The sequence below is a fragment of the Triplophysa rosa genome, linkage group LG13 (assembly GCF_024868665.1).
Source record: "Triplophysa rosa linkage group LG13, Trosa_1v2, whole genome shotgun sequence".
NCBI classification, from domain to species: Eukaryota; Metazoa; Chordata; class Actinopteri; order Cypriniformes; family Nemacheilidae; genus Triplophysa; species Triplophysa rosa.
The window spans coordinates 4,029,875-4,047,229 of NC_079902.1; the positions used below are offsets into that span (position 1 = coordinate 4,029,875).

Below are 17,355 nucleotides of genomic sequence, written 5' to 3' on the forward strand. Positions count from 1 at the left end.
AATAATGTTAAATTGCATCCTAATGTATATCTATAAACCTGAACATTTAAACACCATATCAGAAAAATAAAGAAAATTGCAATCAGTGATCAAAACGTTTATTGAAACAAAATCAATGGTCTTTACACTGCCAACATTTAAATTACAGATGCTTTATACATGAAACTATATACAAACATTTACATGTAAATTGGCAAACCAGCCTTCTGTTATTAGAATTCGTTACCATTCAAATATCTGACCACAGAGCAAATTTAAGAGATTTCTTAAGTGTTCCTGTGTGTAGAATAACTTTCCCCAGGACAGAATGTGACATCCAACATACTTTCTATCCTTGTAAATAACGGTATGCTTAATGGTCAATCAAGAACCCGTGTATATTGATGCCAATGTCCTAAAGATAAATCACATGTTAACCATGAGTAATAATAACAAAAGCCAATACAGTTGGCACTTAGGCTATACAAATGAATATGTAGAGGAGGAATACATTTTTTGTCCCCCAGATGAATGTGCATTTTATCCCAAACATCACAGAAAGCTCACACATTTTATTAAACAATGACGGCTTCATATTTCCATTTTTGTGATGGTTGGTCATTCATTTACAATTTAAAACTGACACTATAGGTACTTTGCTCAATACTTCCAAACTGGCCAGCTGAGTAACCAAAAAATATATATATATATTATCAGCCAAGTCCTCACACCCAGACAACTCCACATTAGTATCAATTCAGAATACTTGTTTACTCCAAAACAATTCACAATTTTAAAATATTTTTTTCCAGGACAAGGTGGCATATTTGCGCGAATTTTGACATGTCATTTTTGCATGAAATATGAGGAAACCAGAATCACATGCCATATGCAATTGTTTGATGGGAGAGTGCAGTAGAACTTTGTAAGAGACAAGTGGACTTTATTTAAATGTATGCTGGTTTCAATGACTGCCTCATGGTTTATTTCTTACCATTAGATATATATAGGGTGATACTGTTTATGTGTGAGTTTCTTTCTACAAGTGGGACAGCTGTGAGCTCTACTGAGAGAGTCCCGTATGCACTGACTGCAGAACAGGTGACCGCATTTTGTGGAAACCATGAGCCGTCCGCTGTCAATAATCTGAAAATGACAATAAAAGCTCACATCATATTCAAAAACACAGAAGTAATAACAGATGTTTAAATAAGTTGTATAATTAAAGAAGACATGTTCGTACTCCAAGCAGGACACAGATCACAACATCCTTGAATAAATCCTCCACTGGCACTCAAATTGATTTTCTCAATTCCCCCTATTCAACCTAGGTCCCATTCCCATAATCCTACATCTTATTTTTAACTCATCATTCCATTATCCCACATTTTTCATGTCACAAAGCTGTTTATTCTTCTCAGTAAAGACATTCAACAATGCAAAAGAAAAGTCCTCTTTGATTCCCATGACACTGCTTGAAATCTGGGGATCCCAGTTTAGCATGCCATTAGAGTCTGAGACACCATCATGGAGATGATCATAAACTATAACACTTCAACATATTTTATGCAAATCAATTTGTTTGCGTAAACCAGAGGTTTGCATACTGTGGGACTTGTATGAAAGAAAAACAGTCCAGTTTAGGACTAGCAGTGGTTTTTCTCTCTTACAATGAGGAGTTTGATGTTGCACTTAAATGCATAAAAAAATCATACAATTACAAGGAAAATAAAAAACTACTTTATTTTAAAGGAGAGGAGACATCAATCTGGCCCTAGTTAGAACACATCCAGCTTGGCGAAACAAGTATGATCATAGCCAGTACTGAAGAAACAGGCACATATGAACCACTTACCTCTGAATAAGCATCCATGCAAACAGGACAGCTAACTGCCCCTGGTGTAGACCTAAGAACAGCACAATGTCACAGACCAAAGGTAAATGTAATTTATAAATCAAGATAATCTAAAGGTAAACATAATACGTATATAAACTTTAAGATGACTGTTTATAATTTGGACAATCCCTTTACATGCAATTTTGAATATCATAAGCAAATATGTTTAGGTCAAACTTTGCTATAACATTGCAGCAATGTCAGTTTGCTAAATTGCAAACTAATGACCCCAAAACTTTATGCAAATCTGGTAATGGGTGTTTGTGTGTGCACCTGGCTTGGGAGCTGGCTTGTAGAGAGGAGAGTAAGCCTGGACTGAGTCTTAAACTGGACTCTTCTTCTTCATCACTGCTAAGTACATAACTTTCTGTGCCCTGTGCAGGCCGATTTTGCACACCTGCAACACAAACAAATTTACACATAATTCAGCAAGAATCATTAGTGGCAATGGCAGATTTAAGATGCTAAAATTTTAACAAATGTAAGAAATTTTAGAACCAAGTCACTATATAAAGTACCAATAAAACAGCTACAGGAGCACAGTGCACATGGCAGTCATTACAGTCTGCCATCAACCTGGAATACTCTTCCAATTTAAAATATGGAATATATTTACATTTAATTTAATTTAGAAGATACTTTATTCCAAGACATCTTACTAATTATTTTGTTTACATTAAAGGGATACTTCAGGCAAGAAACATGTGCCCATGTTTTACTCACCATCAAGGCATCATAACGGAATATGATTTTCTTCTTGAAGAATAATGCAGTCGAAGTTCTAATACCACGTATCCTTTTACTTCCAAGCGGTAGAATGGGAGTGAATGGTGGTCAATTTTTGAAGCTCCAAAAAGTGCATCCATTGATCAAAGAACTGCTCGACACCACTCCGTGGTCTTAACAAAGGTCTTCTGAAGTGAATCGATGCGTTTGTTTAAGAGAAATATCAAAATTGACAGTGCTATTAAAGTTAATGTCTAGCTTCTGTTATCCCTCTGCCGAGCAGTTCTTTGATCGATGGATACACTTTTTGGAGCTTCAAAAAATTGCCCCCCATTCAACCGTTTGGAAGAAAAATGACACGTGGTATTATAACTCCGACTGCATTATTCTTCAAGAAGAAAGTCATATTCAGTCAGGATGCCTTGAGGGCGAGTTAAACATGGGGAAATTGTGTTTCTTGCCTGAAATATTCCTTTAATAAATGAAAAACTGGATGATACATTACCATCTTCTACAACCTTTCTCCCACAAGCCATGAGAAAACAGAAAGAGGAGTCATTAAAAAGCATTTCATCGTACAATTGAAAAAGGCAACATCAAAATGAAAAACAAACGTTCATGAACTCAGAACTCACCACAATAGAATCATTATTGGTAAGGTCAACAACTGCAGGTTCTAACCCTTCACATGTTAAATCCACCACATCTTCACCTTACAGAAAAGAAAGTGAAAGTGATGTTGTATAATCTAAAACAGTTCTGACCGTTTGCTATTGTCAGATGGTAAAGGCTCTAAATGTACTTTTCGGAGGGATCCTAGCTTAATTTTTCATGGGTATGCAACAAAATGATCACTGCGCAGGCCCATACACTGATACTTAGGTACCAAACTTACTATTTGTTCTTTCATTTTCAAGCACATCAATAGTTTCCATCACAGACACCTGATTCTGGCTCCTCTTGCTGTTGTTGCGTCTGGAGCATGAAGTTGAAGTTGTTCGTCTTTTCCTCTGTGTCTGAGAACAGATGGCACCAGTGCTCACAATAGTACAGGAACAGGATGACTGCTATTGTTTAAGTTAAGCAGCCGGTCGCAAGAGAACAGCCAGACAACAAGCTGCGATGGTTTAAGTGTAATCAATATAAATCACGTGTGTGGTCATGTGATACTCACAGTATTACTCATGACGATTAACGTTACTCGATTAGATAAGGTGCACGAATCCAGCTGGCAAACACAGACCTGAATACAGTAAGAGTTGAAATGTTAAACTTCTCAATATTAAGGCATATTGAAAAACAAAAATGTATTACATTCATTCGGATACAATATTCGCTTACATTATATCCCGACCTTAGCGTATAACGTATCTATTAAAACCATATACACTCGGTTTTTTCGACAAAATGCCGTAATATCTGAACAGTTAGCTTGCTAGACCAAACACAACGCAGCTAGCATTATTGTAAATAAGCAGTAAACCGTATTGTTATTTTATCGACCAATTATAAAATGTCTCCATTGAGAAAACATGAAATATAAGTTATAAAATCAAATAAATAAAGTTTTGTTAGTGCTGCAAAACCGTAGCTAGCTTGCTATCAACCTAAAGAAGTATCACATCGCACAGTGAGGTGTCAGACTGTTAGCTTGCTTGATTCCTGGTAGGTTTAATGAATAGACAACCCCACATTAAATCCCAACATATACTCGATCAACCCTTCATTGAAAATCAAAGAAATAGTCGGATACACACTCAACACTCCCCGGCTGTCAGCATTAGATAAAATTCAAACCCAAATACAGCAGAATAAGAACAGTTTAGTACCACAGCGACACCTATAGGAGCGGAGACTGAATAATCCATCCAAAATCGTGCAATTATAGACAGTAGTGCTTTAAATTTGTGTATTAAATATAAAATTAACATAATAGTAAATAAACACGTCAGGCGGTTGTTTTTGTTCTCTTTATTATTAATTAATACAATAAACGTGAAAAACGTAAGCAAGATGCCAGTTTTGGGCAGTTTAAGAATTACTGGACATGGTCAATAGAAGAAAAAAGCGACTGTAGTTGTCTATTTAAGGAAAAAAGTTTAAGTTTGGCTTTGGTCAAATGAGTCTGGTGCAGAACTTTTAGCTGAATCAAACTTAAATATGCACATACAGAGGTAGGCTGTATAATTCACTCTAGCAAGGGCTTTGAACTATACGTCTCAATTATTTAACCCACTTGAATCAAATCTTAGCTTTTTAGCAAGCTTCAGTGGATGTGTCAGATATTTATAGTTCTGTGTTATCTCCTTGAGTTGAGATCAACTGAACTATAACACACAGCAGGGAATCATTTTATGATTAAATAGATACAATAGCTTTACATAATATGTAAAAAGGGTACAGTAACAATGAAGACAGACAAATACTGAGTTGTGTGTAATCTTTAGATTAGGGCTGTCAAACGATTAACATTCAGAATCAAAGTTTTCATTTACACGATTTATATCCGAGTACTGTGCAAATTTATATTGTATTTATAAACACATACACATAAATGTATATTTTAAGGGAAATATAAAAAATTAATAAACTTTTATATATAACTTCAATTATTGGTAAATATAAATAATCTAGATTTTCCTAAACATAAACATACATGTATTAATGTTTTTGTGTTCATTAATACAAAATCAATATGCAAAGTACACCGACACATATTACGTAAATACAAACTTTTATTCTAGATGCGTTTAATCGTTTGACAGCCCTGCTTCAGATATATATGTATATATAAATGTAGCCGTATATAAACTTTAAATGTATAATTTAAATAAATCTCACTAAAACCAGGGTTTGAGACAAGATAAATAAAGGCAGTACCTTAATATTAATAACAATAATTATTCTTATAAACATATTTTTAAATTAAGAAATAATGACAATTTGCTTTTTAAAATCTTTATTTTGCATCACTGTGAAACAAGGTCATTCTTCCACCAATCTAACCGAATTACAATTAAGCATCACTTTTGTTACGAACTACACTAAAACAAGGAGTGCATTTTTAACGGCCACGTTGGTATGAAGGGAACTGGAAAAATAGAAAACAATTCCAAATGGTTTTAGGAATTATCATTCACATCTTCTGATATGCAACAATCACAACTGCACAACCCAGACACTCATTCATAATAGTTAATATGATTCAACAGATTATTCTGCCAGTGCTATAACCTTACTTTCAACAAACAGTCATTAGAGTTCGTCAGAAGACAGGAAGATATACACGTCAAATTCCCAACGTGTAAGGACAAACCTGCTGTGACTAAGAGAATATTTACAATTTCAAGCATTAAAAAAAGATTTCTCTCACTCTAACCAAACTGCACGTTTCTGCAGCTCTTTTAAAAAGTCAGATACCCGAAGTACAGTACACTTCTACACCTGTGCAAACAAATAATCATGTGTAAATCTTGTCATTTTAAGACATTTATGTAAATAAACGGATTATACTTGCCCTTGAGAACGATGTAAAATCCAATTTAAGATGAAAGCTCTTTTACAAACAGAATATCATACCTGACCAAATTCACAGACTAAAATAAACACCTGAATATGCAGCCAACTTCAGCATTTACTAACACATTTAGTGATTTCATGTTTCTCATATTAAGAATGCAAGTAGCTTGATGTTCTGAAGAGATCCAGTCGATCCAAAGGTGTGTGACGCTGGTCGGGGGAATATGTGTGTGGTGGCTGAGCATCCAGCCTGTACCAACAGCAGTTGTGTTTTCAGCACAGGCGTTCATTATGCCACACTTCACAGTTCCACTGACCAGAGAAACAGCTCCGGAGACCTGTGGAAGAGAAAATGATATTATATTCCACCATAGTGTTGAATTAAAGATGACGTGATGTGAAGAGCGATCGTTTTAATCTTGGTTCAAGGTCTCATTTCGGTCACACTTCAGTATAGGGGGCAATTCTCGTTATTAACAAACCATTAACTATGACTTTTCCCCCAATAAACTCTTAATTTGTTGCTTATTCATAGTTAGTAAGGTAGTTGTTATAGGTTTAGGTGTTGGGTAGGATTAGGGATGTAGAATATGGTCATGCAGAATACGTGCTTTATAAGAACTAATACATAGCCAATATGCCAATAATAGGCATGCTAATAACAACTAGTTAATAGTGAGAATTGGTCCCTATACTGAAGTGTTACCCTCATTTCTTATCTAACTTTTTCTATTGACCTTTTGATTTGAATTTGGAAAACCTATGAAAGCAGTGCTGAGGGTCCCAAGAACCAGGATTGAGAACCATTTAATTATTTTGGTGAACAAAAATTCAATTACGGATGAATCATCAATTTAGGTCTGTGCATTTTGCATTTGTTATTTATGAATTTTTACCTTGGCAATAAAAAAAAAAGAGAGTTCATCACAATCGTGCGAGAATGCTGTACCAGCCATGTCTGACCAGAAAAATGTGGTGCATGTTATGATAACCACTGGTGCCAGTGCACAGGTACAACTCACATGTCTCTCGGCAACAACAACTGCTCTACGGTGATGGAAAGTTCAGCTTGTCGACTTGATTCATTTTAAGGTGGTTATCCAAAATTTGGAAAAGCTCCTGAATGTTGGGCACATATCCTGATTGCAATTTGGACCAAATAGGTACATCTAAAATAGAGAAAGAGTGATATTTCTGTTACACAAATATGGTTCATATACTTTTAAGCAAGCTTTTATTCCCCAAGAGAAGCGTTCATCCAAAACACATTACCATTCAATGAGATTTCAAAAGCTCCAGTGGAGAGGAAATGGGTCTCCAACATGTTACTGAGGAAGAAGGCCATAAGACACGAGAATATCTGCAATACAGACCCAACAAATGTGAAAAACATTTTCCCAGGTTAAAACGCACTTCCTGTAAAATTTAGAATGTAGACTTGGCTTGATTTAGAAAATGTGTTTGGATCCTAAAAAACGTCAATGTGGTTGAAATAACTTTCAATTAATTTTGCTTCATTATGTCAGCAAAACGTCATTTTATGTAATGCACTATATTCCAAAACATTGTGGGAGAATAGGACTATTATTAGCTAATAATCTCTCCACCATTGTTCTTGAATGTTCAATTTAGATTTGACAAATGAAAAGGCATGGTGTCAGTGATTCCAAAGCCATTGTTTCTCCTGCATTTGTGTAATGTGTCATGTCATATTTAAAGTTTTGTTAGGCAAATATATAAGTGACAGAGCAAATGTATGGCTCATTTGTATTAATTTTAAAGCCTAGTGGGAACTTATTTTTGCCATATAGAAATGAGCACTTTGCCCATTAACTGTCGCTTTACTCCATGGATAAATCATTTGTGTTTGGAACTAAATTAATCTGGGTAAATGATGACAGAATATTATTATGGGTAAACAATTTCTTTAAAACAGTGTTTCTTTAAAACAGTGGAGAAAGTTATGACCAGAGGTGGGTAGTAACGCGCTACATTTACTTAGTTACATTTACTTGAGTAACATTTTGGAAAATATGTACTTTTTAAGTAAAATTAAAAGTGTGTATTTTTACTCTTACTTGAGTAAATTTCTAATAGAAAATCTGTACTTTTACTTCGTTACATAACTTACACTGCGTGACGTTCCTTCGTTCCTTCATTTTAAAATATGCTTTTTAAAACGCGTTGTTTATTTCAAGGTTGTCGTCTCTTTTTACGGGCATTCCCAAGTGATCGATTCTTTTGAGTCGATTCTTTTGAAAGCATTAATTGAACAATGGGAAAAACCATTTGAATGGGCTAATGAATAAGTTCAAATGATTTGTTCAGTTCGCAGCACGATCTGAATCATCTGAAGCAGGATTACTCACTCCTCGTAGCGCGAAACTCAAGAACACGCAGAACACAAAGAGCGTTGGATGAAGTGGATATTAATCTATATCTATACAATCAAAACTGCAAATGTGTCATATTGTTTGCCAGCAATGATAAATGCCCGCCATATGCGCGCACCCGCGCGACATGTTTGTCAGACACAGCAACATGCGCGTTACCTGTCAGACACAGAGACGTGGGCTTGCAGAAATATACATTTGAAGAACAGAAGGAAGAAAACTTGTTGATGGGCGTGTGGTTCACTGTTTACTGTTTGTTTACAAGTAAGAACGTTTCACAACACACGTGACACAACACGAGAAAGCATGAGCTTTGTTCAAAAATGTGTATTTCATTTAAGAGAGCACTGCAGATGTTCTAGATCATCTTAGGAAATGCTCTGAGTTTAGTTAATGCTTTAGTTTGACATGGTCTATTATTCTAAATAAGTTGTGTAAACTACATTGACATCAGGACTAGATGAAATTTACAGAAATGCTTGTCTCTTCTGTATTTGTCTATTCTTTAGTCTCTCTAGTATATTGCAAAGATATCTGCTTATGATAATTAAAAATATTGATTAAAATGTAATATTAAAATATTGGCGTTAATATTAATTTTATGAATAGTAGGCCTATATAATCAGATACAAAGTAAAGTAACTAGCTACTTGAGTAGTTTTTTCATTGCATACTTTTTTACTTTTACTCAAGTAATTTTTAAAATAGTGACTTTTACTTGAGTAACAATTTCTCTAGTTTACTTGTACTTTTACTTGAGTAAAGATTTTGGCTACTCTACCCACCTCTGGTTATGACGTTCATTTTGATGACAGATTACAAAAAAAATGTGCACTAAATCGTACACAATCAATGTCTATGTCAACATACACATACTAGGGCTGTCGGGATTGGTCGATATAATCGACTGCGTCGACGCTGATAATTAGTCGACATCAATATTTTTGATCGACTGGTCGTTTTATATTATTTAACGTTCTAAATTTCGAAGCCGATTCCAGTCTTTGTCTGCCAGAAAAAAACACACATATCTAATGACTGCACCAGAGCACTAGCCCACACATTTACAGACTCTTAAGTCGTGACTGGATATTCTGCTGAACCATCAAGTCTGTCGATCTATTTACTGACATAGATGGGCAAACTTGGAGTTGTTTTGTCAAACGCAAGGCAACCAAGATGTTCACATTTCCTTGTTTTTTCAAGGTTCTGAGCCTTTTGTTCATGCATGCATGCAATAATGGTTAAATATTTTGGTAATGAAAATAATAGTTAAGAGTTAAATGAGTGATTATTATTTGTAAATTTTTCCAAAAATAAGAAACTATTTATCTTTATATTAATGCACACTTAAAGAATGAGCTCCTAACAGAGCGCTAAAAGCACTGCATCACTATAAAGGAGACTAGTTAGCTTTAACCTGAAGAAAACAGCAACTTAGTAAGTAGTGAAGTAAGTTTTCCGTTGTTTATGATGAGCATATCTCTGAACTTTTGATCATCCCGTGTATGTGTCGCGTTTGCATTACGGAGGCGGCTCACATGAGCAGCAGCCCACCGGGGTAAACTCTCGCATCTTCAGGCGGCAAGCTCCGCCATCTCAAGTATAAATAAACTTGCTGTAGTTTACACAGGACAAGAGGGAAATGTGCATTGATACACCTTCATTCTACACCTTACTTTGATATGTGAACTGTCTTTGTAGTGTTTTTTGTTGAGGGAAAGATGTGGGAGATTTATTTCACCTTTGCCGGCATTCCCTAAACATCTACTTGGCACTACAAATCGCTATTTTTCAGCAATAAACAAGCAAATTTTGCCAAGATGTTTTCAGACATGACAGACAAGATGTTACAGAATAATATTTTAACGAAAACCCAATTTTGACCAAATTTTTATTTTTGGATATAACTGAAAACCTCTCTGTGCGACATCCGACAGCATTTATATGATTGAATTTGACTCTACAAAGCATGTGAAAAACAATACATATGATGATCATATGCCAACTCGAGTGTTCATGTATGTTCTCTACATTAGGTATTGTGGCCAGTCTGCTTTATTAATGGGTTTTCGTTCGCTTTGCTTGAGCTTTTAATGCTTTTTGTTCTGTACCCTACCTATTATAAGTAATAGGACTATGTCGACGATTAATTCATTTCTGAAAATGCCATATTTTAGCCTAATATATAGTGATTTTTGTTACATTTGTTTTGCAGTTCCAGCATACACAAATATACTGGTTAATTATATTTAATTTAGACGCTGCTTTGTTCCGTCGTAATTTGTATTGAGGATTCGTTCATTTGCACTAAACAGCTCAAACAGTTAGCTTCGAATTATTTTCTTTTGACAAATTATATTTATCTTAAAATGGCTGTTGTCCTTTTTTAAAAATATCAATAAATTACAAAAAGTATATATATATATTTTAAATGGCTATCTTTGTAATTTAAATGTCAACTTTCAAAATGAAAAATTATTCATTTAGAATAATCGATTATTTGATAAATTAGTCGATAGACTTGTCAATATAAAAATAGTCCTTAGTGGCAGCCCTAACACATACTAGTAATTATCTGTTATTTTTAGCACGGTATTGTAACAAACATCAGTAGCTCTGAATGCCACTCATTCCACAAAACCTGCCTGGTCATAGTGACAGCTCAAGTTTATCTTAGTCCACAATTCTGACAAAATCAGTTCAACAGCTGTTTATGTTAAATGAAAGGGACACAAAAATTACCTTATTCTCTTGTCCCCATGACCATAATCTTGGAGTGTTCATTCCAAACATTTGGAAAGGATTTTGTCCGGTCACAATCAAGGCGATGGCAAGCAGTTTCAAGTAGGAGATAAAATTTCCAAGGTATCTAGAGAAAACATGACTCAGGATTACAAGCAGAATTCAACCGTTGTCTTTGGTGTGGGTAAAAAGACTCACTTGTTGATAGGTTTGGGGGGGTAATTCTCTCCCTCTATTCTGATGTCCGGGTACAGCTGGTTGATGGCCTGGGAGTACTCCTGGAACACCTTACTGTACCCTCAGGAAATACTATGAAACAAACACGCTTTATTGCAGTGATGCGTTACCAAAGACTGTACAAACGCAACTGTCCTAGCCAAACAGCAATGTAAGGCTCTAAATTGTCAATTGTCAAAAACCGAGTTTATGCAATGCACATTTAACTGATTTTAAAAGGGGTCTTCATGACAAAAGGATTTTTTTTTATAAAATGAATAAGTTCATTAGCATAAAAAAACTGTTAAAGGTACAGTTAGGGGTGCGTGATATAGATCACTCCATGATCCACTTTTACAGAAAGACCATTGTGTATATTCAAAGGCTGTTCATGCTGTCTCTATCTCTGTTGCAGTCATTGCAATTATTTGTTATGACAAAAGAACCGCGCCGCGTGTAATGGATTTAAAGCCAGTTTAAACTTAACCAATCGACTTTAACCAACTAACAACAAAGTACAGAAATAAACCTCTCTCTCACCAGAACTGGAACTTGAGAACCGGACCTGTGTAGAGTTTGGGTTTTTGTTTCTGTGTTGGTTTGTCGGGCTCCAGAAATCGGTCGGGGCCTGTGCTGTCCTGTTGAGTCACGCTGCTTCGGCCCACATACATATCTTTAACAGTGACCACAGTAAACAGCAGCAAGGCTGTTAATATACCAGTCTGACTATACTCGGCCATCTCTGGCCCTCCACAACGACAGAACCGAGTTCACGGTCCTAATACCTCCGATACCTGCTGCAACAGCCTCGAGCCCAGTGAACCAGGGTACAGTGAGGACGTCTATTCCATTTTCAGATTTCAAAATAAAAGTCTTTAATGTTGCTATAGTGTGGAAACTACGCCATCTCCTGGTTATGCGATACGCTTGTACGTCCACGAATTTTTTCATGTCAAAACTGTAGCAATATGGAGCAATTAGAAACCACCCTTACAAAAGTTAACCATGGTTTTTACTACAGTGACTAAAGTACTTGTTATAAAAAAAGCTTCTATGTTGTTCTTAATGATGGTTTACTTACTTTTCTAAACCCCGACTGCTGTTAACAATAATGAACAGTTAAAAAAGAAAAGTACCTTGAGCATTCAAAAATTAAGTAAATGAACATACAGTAGGCTATTGTTCACAGGCACGTCGCCCTAAATACTGACTTTTGCCTGAACAAGCCATTTAGTTCTATTTTTTATTTTAATTTTGTGTACATTTTGCTGTATTTTCTGTTTGTATCTTAATAAAATAAATATGGGTAATATTTATTTTACCCATAAAAATGAGTGGTCATTAAAACAACATCGAAAAACAACAAAGCTGGTGGTGGCCTAAGACTTTTGCACAGCACTGTATATGTAATTAAAGATTTAAATTAAACATTGCTGCGCATGCGCACTCTTGACTCCAACTTAACTTCTGGTACACATTCACAAACAATAGAGTGCCTGCAGATGATTTCTGATAACAAGCAAAAGAAACCGAGAAGAACCGTTGGCTAAACTTGTCTCTCCAATATTTTGAAATTTAGACTCCGATACCAAGCTCAACCGCTAGATGTCAATGTACCATACGGTTTCTTTAAATGCGACCAAACTACAGAACCCCCTCAACAAAATTTTATAGAATGGACATACAACAAAATTCAACAAATCGTTTAATTAGTACAATTATTATACAATAAAATAACAATATAAATGAATATTAACAAATTAAATAACAATATAAATAGCTAGTTATATTATTAGACAGTAGCCAAACACAAAACGTCAGTTAACTGGAGGCCAGGCGCGCGCGCCGATGAAACGGTCTAGCCTATATTTTAAAGCCAAAAATAATACATTATCTGGCACAATATCAAGTTCAATTCAACTGTTAAGTTTATGTACTGTATAAAACAGAATTGTGTAAATTTAGCATTTAGCTAATAAAAGGTTTCAGCGCTTTAGGTTATGTGCTATTTAATTTGGTGCTCACACAGCATAAAATGGCACAAAACACAGCAAATGGAAAGGATAAGGCATTAAACTGTTCCACAGATTTAAGGCTAACAGTGTGGAAACCAGAGAACTCTCTAATGAGAAATCCACAGAAAAGAAAAACAGAACATACAGTTTAGCACTGTTAAGAGGTAATAAAAAATCACACGGTTATCAATTTACAATCTCCCATTCCAGGAAACATCTTGATACCTTAACCTTACATGTAAAAAACTGCCTTTTGTTATGTTAATCACTCCTTATGGCTATTTTGAATAAATATGAAAGAATCGTTAGCCTGTTTTCATGGTTAAGTACTTTGCATTTAAAAGATCCTATTTGAGCTGGTGAAATATATGATAACTGTGTAGATGCTACAGAAAACTTATTCCATACTTGATTTCAAGATTGGGCATGTGGTAAATTAGAAGTGTTACCTGATTATATTAAACATTTAGCTGGACTCCCAATTGATGCCAAGAACAAGGAAATATGCTTTTACAGTTTCATCATTTGAATATTAGTTCGAATACATGCAGTATATGGGTAATGTACTTTTTATGTATAGTTAAGTCTTTGAAATCTCGATTAACAGTGGTTTAAATGCATAGAGTCATTTGAATATTCACTGTAGAACCTTATGTGGGACTGAATACATCGCTAACGCATAAGATTCAGTACCCATGTGCAGTTCCTGACTGCTAGTACATTACGACTGTTAAGGATGTGTTATTGCACTCTTCAGTTTATTGTATGCTGATGGGTGAATCCAAAATAAATGTGACAGAACCAAATGTGCCAAATGTCAAATTTTTTCAAACCTTTAAAGATTAGTCATGCATACTCCAGATGAGGTGTGCCCTAAATTAATGAGCTGCATGAGCTTATTTCATGAAAACATCTCAGTCAAAACCAGGTTATAAAAGGCCAATTATAAACTATTTTGCATTGTGACATTATTTTCATGACAAATGAAAATAAAATCCTTACCCATTCTACTCACCATTACCCCCGTTTTATTTTATTTTTTAATTTCCCATTATTCTCCATGATTTGCATTAGACCCTCATTATTGTAATATCATAAAAAATGACTGCAATGTTTTAATCAGCATAAAGGCAGTATAACAAATCTTTAATGCATTAAAATAAAAAGAACGGGTTCTTAAGCGTCATGGAAAAATGTCTTAATGCAAAAAATCCTTCATGGCAAAATATAATATTTTTTTTCCTGTGAATTTTTAAGGAAGAAATACGACTCAGTTTTTATCCCCCTGGAGTTGTTTCCTACTGATCGTGTGAGAGAGCGCATGTAAAATTATGAAGACACATACAGTACACAGAGAAACACAGAAACAGGTCACAGAGCAGCTGTCACAAAGTAAAATGTCATTAGTTGCAGGCACATTTTTTCATTGTAAATTATAAGTGTTAATAATTTCACAGTTTGAGGTCCTCAGCATGGGCAGTTGCTCCTAGGGTCAGGTTGATGGCTCAGCCTCACTCTGCCATCTTCCCTCTCTACGTCTCTGTGGATCAACGACTTCTGTGCTTTCAGACGACACGCCAGGCACATGAAAATTGAGTCCACATTCTGACTCTCCTTGGGATCTTTGGCTGACGTTTCAAACAGCAGCATGTTATGGGCATCTGCAAACTTAAGGGCAGTGTTGGAAGGGACTTGGATCAGGTCGACTAAATCACATTTATTGCCCACCAGCACACGAGGTACAGAGGATGAGACCCCGTGCCCGTTACACTCCTGGATCCAGGTCTTTAAGTTCTGGAAAGAGGCCATTTTTGTGACATCGTACACAAATACTATAGCATGCACGTTGCGATAGTAGTGCTCAACCATACTCTTCCGAAAGCGCTCCTGTCCTGCCGTGTCCCATACTTGCACCTATTAGAAAAGAAGCAGGTTAAAACAAATTGCAAGATACTGCATAGTAGTTAGAATCAAAAAGAAATGTATTAGTGTTACTACAAAGAAATGTATATTAATCCTTAGATGCACGACTTCCTCTAAAGTGGGCCTCTCATTTTAACTACTCCGAGTGTGTGGAAACAACCAAACCACATAGTTAAATGTATATAACACTAACCTTATTTTTTATTCTTAATTTTTGATAACTTTCCTCTTATAAACTGTATACTGTAATGACAAAATAAATTCAAAAGGGCTGAACAAGTAGATAAGTAGTGTTTTTGATTAATTGTTTTGGTCTTTGTCCTTAAAACATAGCCTACATTTGGCCAAAAACGTGCCTTTCATAGTAGTTATTCTGATCATAACAGTAACTATAGTTTACTCGTGGTATTTGTAGTAAAACTATATAATACAGTAAGCAATCTGCCCAAATGATACTACACTTTAAACATAAATCCATAGGGAAAATGTCTTATCATAACCGAATTTAAATGCTATTATTGTGTCCCTGTGTATTTATATTTATTTAAGCAGAATGATACAAACAATAGCATCGTATCAGGTGGACATTACATTTAAATTAAAACCAGTCTTTATTAAAATGTAAATTGACCAGTCAACAAAGCTGTCATACACGAAACGAAGCTACGCCTTGACCAAGTGTCATGAGTCGCGACATCGATCAGAATGTAAACATTGAGTGGTATCAGACGTCTGCCTCATAAACATGCTCTGAAACACACAACACAACCGCATAACAACGAGACATAGGCCTAGAGAGCAGCAAAAACCCACCTTTATTTTCTCGCCCTCGATCTCCACGGCTTTCTCCCTGAAGTCGACTCCGATGGTGGCTTCTGTCTTACAGGGGAAGGATCCGCTGGTGAAGCGGAAGGATAAACAGGTCTTGCCCACATTTGAATCCCCGATGGCAATGATTTTAAAAATCCGCGTCTGGACGCTGTGATCCAGGGACGTGCTCAGATCTAGGGACGAAGTGAGGGTTGCATGGCGTGAATTGGCAGTTCCTTCTCTGTTTTCTGTGAATTCATTTGCCATAACGGTAAGATGATGGACCCGAGCCTTGTGTTCACTGGTCCCCGGCAGCGATGATGGGGGAAGGGATGGCACATCCACTCCCTTTGCAGATGCTGGTAGTTTACATAGAGACTGATAAGAGCACGCAAACTGACCTGATGCAGGTTCTTCGATAGCCTACTTCAGATTTTTTGTTGTTGTTGCAATTTTTATGTTTTAATAGACAAAACTTAATTTATAGTTGACACATTCAAAATGAGACAACATGAGCTCACACTGTTATCTCTCGTGGAATATGGTGAAGTCTAGTTTATTCTAATAAATCTTTGTTACAAGGGCCTGTTGTACTTTTTTGCTGGTGTTATTCAGCAAATACACAGCCAAATGCTAACGGTGGTGTTCGGTGGAATTTATCATCAAGAAAATATGGCAGAATATGACAGGAAAATGTAATATCCAAAAGGAACATTAAAATGTTACAGTCTCTCTTCTTTTGGTTGTTCATAAAAGTTTACATTGAAAACAGAATATGCATGTATATATTTGTAGAATGCCATGCAGTACACATCACATTACTTGGTATAGGCCTATGTGAAGTATAGTGTAGTATAGTATAGTAAACATACATATGTTTTTGTATTGTATTCATGACTGATATAGAACAACAGTAACCATATCTAATATTCAGTTGTTCATTTAGCCACAGTGCTGTTAGTAGCTTAAATAATTGCCTTTTTGTCTATTTTTTGTAAGGCTACTGCATCAATGCCAACATTTGTACCATACAACGCCTCGACACTGCTCTGACAGTGAAAGGCTATTTTGTTATGATGGACACGAAAATGCATGAAATGTGAGAGAACATAAGACAAACATGCAGACATGT

At 35.7% G+C, this 17,355-nt stretch overlaps 3 protein-coding genes across 4 annotated transcripts; all 3 read right to left on the reverse strand.

Annotated features, from left to right (window-relative positions):
- Nucleotides 1-82: 82 nt before the first annotated feature.
- rnf4 (ring finger protein 4) lies at nt 83-4,421 on the reverse strand. 2 transcript variants are annotated; one of them, XM_057349427.1, is made up of 8 exons: nt 4,360-4,421; nt 3,777-3,845; nt 3,498-3,618; nt 3,238-3,314; nt 3,108-3,120; nt 2,150-2,273; nt 1,835-1,886; nt 83-1,125 (listed from the first exon to the last, which is right to left on the reverse strand). In XM_057349427.1, exons 2-8 carry the CDS (start codon nt 3,786-3,788, stop codon nt 976-978), a joined length of 549 nt encoding a protein of 182 aa, XP_057205410.1. In that variant the 5' UTR covers nt 3,789-3,845; nt 4,360-4,421; the 3' UTR covers nt 83-975. The 2 variants fall into 2 exon arrangements, with proteins under 2 accessions (XP_057205410.1, XP_057205411.1); XM_057349428.1 differs by having other exon boundaries at nt 3,944-4,397.
- Nucleotides 4,422-5,544: 1,123 nt separating this feature from the next.
- On the reverse strand, nt 5,545-12,325 carry selenot2 (selenoprotein T, 2). The gene is made up of 6 exons (XM_057350184.1): nt 12,016-12,325; nt 11,458-11,568; nt 11,260-11,386; nt 7,394-7,481; nt 7,144-7,290; nt 5,545-6,459 (listed from the first exon to the last, which is right to left on the reverse strand). Exons 1-5 carry the CDS (start codon nt 12,213-12,215, stop codon nt 7,169-7,171), a joined length of 648 nt encoding a protein of 215 aa, XP_057206167.1. The 5' UTR covers nt 12,216-12,325; the 3' UTR covers nt 5,545-6,459; nt 7,144-7,168.
- A 2,632-nt stretch (nt 12,326-14,957) lies between these two features.
- On the reverse strand, nt 14,958-16,490 carry rab33a (RAB33A, member RAS oncogene family). Its single transcript, XM_057350203.1, has 2 exons — nt 16,227-16,490; nt 14,958-15,404 (listed from the first exon to the last, which is right to left on the reverse strand). The coding sequence occupies exons 1-2, from the start codon at nt 16,488-16,490 to the stop codon at nt 14,958-14,960; spliced, it is 711 nt and encodes a 236-aa protein (XP_057206186.1).
- Between the last annotated feature and the right edge of the window lie 865 nt (nt 16,491-17,355).

Excerpts from the sequence above, each read along its gene's own strand:
- rnf4 (XM_057349427.1), bottom strand. Across the intron at positions 3,315-3,497 it reads TGAAAATGAAAGAACAAATA|GTGAAGATGTGGTGGATTTA; the intron begins GTAAGTTTGGTA and ends CTTTTCTGTAAG. Across the intron at positions 1,887-2,149 it reads CAAGCCAGCTCCCAAGCCAG|GTCTACACCAGGGGCAGTTA; the intron begins GTGCACACACAA and ends TGCTGTTCTTAG.
- rab33a (XM_057350203.1), bottom strand. The coding sequence starts at position 16,490 with ATGGCAAATGAATTCACAGAAAACAGAGAAGGAACTGCCAATTCACGC. Across the intron at positions 15,405-16,226 it reads TCGAGGGCGAGAAAATAAAG|GTGCAAGTATGGGACACGGC; the intron begins GTGGGTTTTTGC and ends CTTTTCTAATAG.